Genomic DNA, 7,658 nt, shown 5'->3' with positions numbered 1-7,658 from the left:
TTTGTCCAAGTCATGTTGGTCAGGTCAGAGAGAGTGCCCAAGTCATTTTGGTCTGGTCAGAGAGTGTGTCCAAGTCATTTTGGTCTGGTTAGAGAGTGTGCCCAAGTCATTTTGGTCTCGTCAGAGAGTGTGTCCAAGTTGTTTTGGTCAGGTCAGAGAGTGTGTCCAAGTCATTTTGGTCTGGTCAGAGTGTGTCCAAGTCATTTTGGTCTGGTCAGAGAGTGTGTCCAAGTCGTTTTGGTCTGGTCAGAGAGTGTGTCCAAGTCATTTTGGTCAGGTCAGAGAGTGTGTCCAAGTCATTTTGGTCTGGTCAGAGAGTGTGTCCAAGTCATTTTGGTCTGGTCAGAGAGTGTGTCCAAGTCATTTTGGTCTGGTCAGAGAGTGTGTCCAAGTCATTTTAGTCTGGTCAGAGAGTGTGTCCAAGTCATTTTAGTCTGGTCAGAGAGAGTGCCCAAGTCATTTTGGTCTGGTCAGAGAGTGTGTCCAAGTCATTTTGGTCTGGTTAGAGAGTGTGCCCAAGTCATTTTGGTCTGGTCAGAGAGTGTGTCGAAGTCGTTTTGGTCAGGTCAGAGTGTGTCCAAGTCATTTTGGTCTGGTCAGAGAGTGTGTCCAAGTCATTTTGGTCTGGTCAGAGAGTGTGTCCAAGTCATTTTAGTTTGGTCAGAGAGTGTGTCCAAGTCATTTTGGTCTGGTCAGAGAGTGTGTCCAAGTCATTTTGGTCTCGTCAGAGAGTGTGTCCAAGTCATGTTGGTCTGGTCAGAGAGTGTGTCCAAGTCGTTTTGATCTGGTCAGAGAGTGTCCAAGTCATTTTGGTCAGGTCAGAGAGTGTGTCCAAGTCATTTTGGTCTGGTCAGAGAGAGTGCCCAAGTCATTTTGGTCTGGTCAGAGAGTGTGTCCATGTCATTTTGGTCAGGTCAGAGAGTGTGTCCAAGTCATTTTGGTCTGGTCAGAGAGTGTGTCCAAGTCATTTTGGTCTGGTCAGAGAGTGTGTCCATGTCATTTTGGTCAGGTCAGAGAGTGTGTCCATGTCATTTTGGTCTGGTCAGAGAGAGTGTCCAAGTCATTTTGGTCTGGTCAGAGAGTGTGTCCAAGTCATTTTGGTCAGGTCAGAGAGTGTGTCCAAGTCATTTTGGTTTGGTCAGAGAGTGTGTCCAAGTCATATTGGTCTGGTCAGAGAGTGTGTCCAAGTCATTTTGGTCTGGTCAGAGAGTGTGTCCAAGTCATTTTGGTCAGGTCAGAGAGTGTGTCCAAGTCATTTTGGTCTGGTCAGAGAGTGTGTCCAAGTCATTTTAGTCTGGTCAGAGAGTGTGTCCAAGTCATTTTGGTCAGGTCAGAGAGTGTGTCCAAGTCATTTTGGTTTGGTCAGAGAGTGTGTCCAAGTCATTTTGGTCTGGTCAGAGAGAGTGTCCAAGTCATTTTGGTCAGGTCAGAGAGTGTGTCCAAGTCATTTTGGTCAGGTCAGAGAGTGTGTCCAAGTCATTTTGGTTTGGTCAGAGAGTGTGTCCAAGTCATATTGGTCTGGTCAGAGACCTCCTTCTGTCTGTCTCTCTTGCTCCTTCTGTCTCTCGCTCTTCTTCTGGTTCCATCAATAATGGAAACGGGCCTAACTCTGCCCTACATGCGTCTTTTGGTGTTTTCCTTTGTGTTTTCAGACTCATTCTACAGAATTCAGCATGTAGGGTTTCTGCTGGATGCTTGTCCCATCTAGTCCCATCTTCTGTCTGTCTCTCTCTCCTTCTGGTTCCCTCTCTCCTTCTGCCTCGCTCTTCTTCTGTCTCACTCTCCTGTCTCTCTCTCTCCATCTGTCCCTCTTGCTCCTTCTGTCTCTCCCTCTGTCCTTCTGTCTCTCTCTCCTGTCTCTCTTCTTCTTTCTCTCCTGTCTCTCTCTCCTTCTGTCTCTCTCTTCTTCGTTCTCTCCTGTCTCTCTCTCCTTCTCTCTCTCGCTCCTTCTGTCTCTCTCTTCTTCTGTCGCACTCTCCTGTCTCTCCCTCTTCTTCTGTCTCTCTCTCGCCTTCTGTCTCTCTCCTTCTCTCTCTGTCCTTCTGTCTCACTCTTCTGTCTCTCCCTCTTCTTCTGTCTCTCTCTCGCCTTCTGTCTCTCTCTCGCCTTCTCTCTCTCGCCTTCTGTCTCTCTCTTCTTCTGTCTCTCTCGCCTTCTGTCTCTCTGTCCTTCTGTCTCTCTTCTTCTGTCTCTCTCTCGCCTTCTGTCTCTCTGTCCTTCTGTCTCTCTCTCTCTGTTTATCTCTTGTGTTGAAGGATTAACCTTCGCCCTTTGACCCGCTAGGTGACTTGGTGTGTTTGTTTGCACATATGTGAACATGTGTGTATTACCATTTGTGCATAACATTGTGTATGTGATTGTGGATCTGTGTGAGTGTGTGTCGGGAAGTGACTATGTGTTAGCCTAGGCAGTGTGTGTATGTGTGTGTTTGTGTTTGCGTGTGTTGCGTGGGGGGGTGTTGCGTGGGGGGGTGTAGAAGTGATGCGTGGGGGTGTGTGTAGAAGTGAGCATGTGTTAGCCTAGGCAATGTGTGTGTGTGTGTGTGTGTGTGTGTAGAAGTATGAGTTAGTCTAGGCAGTGTGTGTGTGTGTGTGTAGAAGTGAGTATGAGTTAGTCTAGGCAGTGTGTGTGTGTGTGTGTGTGTGTGTGTGTGTGTGTGTGTGTGTGTGTGTGTGTGTGTGTGTGTGTGTGTGTGTGTGTGTGAGTTTATCTTCGGGGTCTTGAGTCAGAACATGCCTTAGCAGGTAAAACAAGCATGTCCGGAATGTATGTGCACGCCTTTGTGTGTGTGTGTGTGTGTGTGTGTGTGTGTGTTGGCGTGTGTGTGTTCAGATACATCAGTGTGCGTGTGTGTGTGTGTGTGTTTGTGTGTGTGTGTGTGTGTGTGTGTGTGTGTTTCTGGCAGTCAAAGGTGAAGCATCTTTTTGTAGAGAGAAACTTCATTCACTCAGACACGCAGGAGAAAACCTCTGTCTCTCTGTGTCTCTGTCTGTCTCTCTGTGTCTCTCTGTGTCTGTCTCTGTGTCTCTGTCTCTCTGTGTGTCTCTGTCTCTCTTTGTCTGTCTCTCTCTGTGTCTGTCTCTCTCTCTCTCTTGTCTCTCTGTGTCTGTCTCTGTGTCTCTGTCTCTCTCTCTCTCTGTTTCTGTCTCTGTCTCTCTGTGTCTCTGTCTCTCTTTGTCTGTCTGTCTGTCTGTCTGTCTGTCTGTCTGTCTCTCTCTCTCTCTCTCTCTCTCTCTCTCTCTCTCTCTCTCTCTCTCTCTCTCTCTCTCTCTCTGTCTCTCTGTGTCTGTCTCTCTGTCTCTCTCTCTGTGTCCCTGTCTCTCTGTGTCTCTGTCTCTCTCTGTGTCTCTGTCTCTGTGTCTCTGTCTCTCTGTGTCTGTCTCTCTCTGTGTCTCTCTGTGTCTCTGTGTCTGTCTCTCTGTGACTGTCTCTCTGTGTCTCTCTGTGTGTCTCTCTGTGACTGTCTCTCTGTGTCTCTCTCTGTGTCTCTCTGTGTCTCTGTGTCTGTCTCTCTGTGACTGTCTCTCTGTGTGTCTCTGTCTCTCTCTGTGTGTCTCTGTCTCTCTCTGTCTCTCTGTGTTTCTCTGTCTCTGTGTCTCTGTCTCTCTGTGTCTCTGTCTCTCTGTGTCTCTCTGTGTCTCTGTGTCTGTCTCTCTGTGTCTCTGTCTCTCTGTGACTGTCTCTCTGTGTCTCTGTGTCTGTGTCTCTGTCTCTCTGTCTCTCTGTGACTGTCTCTCTGTGACTGTCTCTCTGTGTCTCTGTGTCTCTCTGTGTCTCTGTGTCTGTCTCTCTGTGACTGTCTCTCTGTGTCTCTCTGTGTCTCTGTGTCTGTCTCTCTGTGTCTCTGTCTCTCTGTGACTGTCTCTCTGTGTCTCTGTGTCTCTCTGTGTCTGTCTCTCTGTGTCTCTGTCTCTCTGTGACTGTATCTCTGTGTCTCTGTGTCTCTCTGTGACTGTCTCTCTGTGTCTCTGTGTCTCTGTGTCTGTCTCTCTGTGACTGTCTCTCTGTGTCTCTGTGTCTCTCTGTGTCTCTGTGTCTGTCTCTCTGTCTCTCTGTGACTGTCTCTCTGTGTCTCTGTGTCTCTCTGTGTCTGTCTCTCTGTGTCTCTGTCTCTCTGTGACTGTCTCTCTGTGTCTCTGTCTCTCTGTGACTGTCTCTCTGTGTCTCTGTGTCTCTGTGTCTGTCTCTCTGTGACTGTCTCTCTGTGTCTGTCTCTCTGTCTCTCTGTGACTGTCTCTCTGTGTCTCTCTGTGTCTGTCTCTCTGTGTCTCTGTCTCTCTGTGAGTGTCTCTCTGTATGTCTGTCTCTCTGTGACTGTCTCTCTGTGTCTCTGTGTCTCTCTGTGACTGTCTCTCTGTGTCTCTGTGTCTCTGTGTCTGTCTCTCTGTGTCTCTGTCTCTCTGTGTCTCTGTCTCTCTGTGAGTGTCTCTCTGTATGTCTGTCTCTCTGTGACTGTCTCTCTGTGTCTCTGTGTCTCTCTGTGACTGTCTCTCTGTGTCTCTGTGTCTCTGTGTCTGTCTCTCTGTGTCTCTGTCTCTCTGTGAGTGTCTCTCTGTATGTCTGTCTCTCTGTGACTGTCTCTCTGTGTCTCTGTGTCTCTCTGTGACTGTCTCTCTGTGTCTCTGTGTCTCTCTGTGTCTGTCTCTCTGTGTCTCTGTCTCTCTGTGAGTGTCTCTCTGTATGTCTGTCTCTCTGTGACTGTCTCTCTGTGTCTCTGTGTCTCTCTGTGACTGTCTCTCTGTGTCTCTGTGTCTCTCTGTGACTGTCTCTCTGTGTCTCTGTGTCTCTCTGTCTCTCTCTCAGACACACACATAACTGTTACCTTGGTTACAGCTCTTGCCGGCATAGCCTGGATGACATTTGCATTTGTCAGGGGCAACACACTGTCCATGTTTACAACCCTGCTGACAGTTGGCTGATCACACACACACACACACACACAACGCACACACACACACACACACATGCACACACACAACACAACTGTAATTACTTATTGAAATGAATTGTGCAGCGTAATACCATAAACACCTCCATGACAAGAACTTCAAAAAACTGTGTGTGTGTGTGCATGTGTGTGTGTGTGTGTGTGTGTGTGTGTGTGTGTGTGTGTGTGTGTGTGTGTGTGTGTGTGTGTGTGTGTGTGCTCACGTCGACAATGTCCCCACTCTGTCTGTCTCCAGCCCCAGCAACAATCGACACTGTTACCATAGCGACAAAGACCATCGTATTTCACTGCTTCGTCTGCCCACCTGCAAATAACACACACACACACACACACACACACACACACACACACACACACACACATCTTCTGTCTCGAGGAATCGCAGGACCTGTTTGGTGATTGGATGATGTTACTTTAAATCATCAAATGACCTGGCAGTCTTTCCAGGGGCGGAGTGTGTGGTGTGTTGGAGGAAAGGGGGCGTGGCTGTGTGAGTGGTTCCAGTCCCCGCCTGCTGATGTGCTCATGAGCAACACACACAACCTCCACTGTCACACACCCATTCACCACCCTGATACACAAACTGCTCCAGATACCAAACTGCTCCGCTTGCTGCTGCTGCTCTGTGTGTGTGTGTGTGTGTGTGTGTGTGTGTGTGTGTGTGTGTGTGTGTGTGTGTGTGTGTGTGTGTGTGTGTGTGTGTGTGTGTGTGTGTGTGTGTGTGTGTGTCCGTTCATGAGTTTGCAACCACTTAGTCACAGTTCTCTGATCTCTCAAACACATTCTGGTCACGTTGTGTGGGTGTGTGTGGGTGTGTGTGGGGTGGATGGTGTATTTTTAGGTAATTATACATAGAGTTGGAGGGTGTTTGTTAACGGTTTGAATCATGGCTGATGGTAGTTTGTAATTAACTCTGAGTGAGCAGCTGAAATCCTGTGTGGTGGTCAGACGTTGTGCAGATGTTGTGCAGATGTTGTGCAGATGTTGTGCAGACGTTGTACAGACGTTGTACAGACGTTGTGCAGATGTTGTACAGACGTTGTGCAGACGTTGTGCAGACGTTGTACAGACGTTGTGCGGATGTTGTACAGACGTTGTGCAGACGTGGTGCAGATGTTGTGTAGATGTTGTGCAGACGTACAGATGTTGTGCAGACGTTGTGCAGATGTTGTACAGACGTTGTTCGTCATGATGGTGAGGGCTGATGGCGCTGTTAGCGCGGCAGTGTTATGTTGTGTTCCCACCAAACGCGAGGCGGTGTTCCCGCGCGGGGAGATCACATAGAAAGTCGAGGTGAACAGAAGCGACGCGACGCGACCTCGCGTCTTCGCACGAGATGGAAACATGAGCGAGAAATTGGCGCGGCGCTGTGTCACGAAAGCCTATCCGCGTCGACATTCTGCTGACGTCACTGACGTACCGGCGTCCTGTGGAGTCAGAAAATGGAGGACGAGCTGCTCGTCGGAGCAGGAAGTGAAATTCACCGAGCTGCTGCTGCGCCGCCGCATGACGTCATGGACCCAGACACGACGGCGTTTCCGACGCATGCGCGACGCGACGCCCTCAGCAGGCACAAGGCAGCAGTGGCGCTCACGTCGGTCAAGGTTGATGGCGGACACGAGTGGCGGAAGTGAGCGTGGAGGCGGGGCTTCCTCCTCTCCGCTTTTCCGGAAGAGGATCCGCGGGTTTCCGTCCTCCATCCTGCCGCCAAACTCGCGCGAGTAAAGCGAGGCGAGATTTCTCTTCGCGTTTGGTGGGAACACAGCAGAACACACTGCCTACATACACAACACAACACAACACACTGCCTACATACACAACACAACACAACACAACACACTGCCTACATACACAACACAACACACTGCCTACATACACAACACAACACAACACACTGTCTACATACACAACACAACACAACACACTGCCTACATACACAACACAACACAACACAACACACTGCCTACATACACAACACAACACACTGTCTACATACACAACACAACACAGCACACTGCCTACATACACAACACAACACACTGCCTACATACACAACACAACACACTGTCTACATACACAACACAACACACTGCCTACATACACAACACAACACACTGCCTACATACACAACACAACACAACACACTGCCTACATACACAACACAACACACTGTCTACATACACAACACAACACAACACACTGCCTACATACAAAACACAACACAGCACACTGCCTACATACACAACACAACACAACACACTGTCTACATACACAACACAACACACTGCCTACATACACAACACAACACACTGCCTACATACACAACACAACACACTGTCTACATACACAACACAACACACTGTCTACATACACAACACAACACAACACACTGCCTACATACACAACACAACACACTGCCTACATACACAACACAACACACTGCCTACATACACAACACAACACACTGCCTACATACACAACACAACACACTGTCTACATACACAACACAACACAACACACTGCCTACATACACAACACAACACAACACACTGCCTACATACACAACACAACACAACACACTGCCTACATACACAACACAACACACTGTCTACATACACAACACAACACAACACAACACACTGCCTACATACACAACACAACACAGCACACTGCCTACATACACAACACAACACAACACACTGTCTACATA

At 48.6% G+C, this 7,658-nt stretch overlaps 1 protein-coding gene across 1 annotated transcript in view; it reads right to left on the bottom strand.

Moving 5' to 3' along the window:
- LOC130130929 (nephronectin-like) overlaps positions 1–6,648 on the bottom strand; it is a 44,409-nt gene extending 37,761 nt beyond the window's left edge. Inside the window, exons 1-3 of the mRNA XM_056300795.1 lie at positions 6,365–6,648; positions 5,152–5,252; positions 4,823–4,915 (exon numbers count right to left, since the gene is read on the bottom strand). Of these exons, the coding sequence (XP_056156770.1) occupies positions 4,823–4,915; positions 5,152–5,252; positions 6,365–6,648 (478 nt within the window). The remainder of the gene's footprint in view (positions 1–4,822; positions 4,916–5,151; positions 5,253–6,364) is intronic.
- Between the last annotated feature and the right edge of the window lie 1,010 nt (positions 6,649–7,658).

Source organism: Lampris incognitus, chromosome 20 (genome assembly GCF_029633865.1).
Source record: "Lampris incognitus isolate fLamInc1 chromosome 20, fLamInc1.hap2, whole genome shotgun sequence".
NCBI classification, from domain to species: Eukaryota; Metazoa; Chordata; class Actinopteri; order Lampriformes; family Lampridae; genus Lampris; species Lampris incognitus.
The sequence above is the reverse complement of the archived record's forward strand: the minus strand, read 5'-3'. Positions and strand labels throughout refer to the sequence as shown.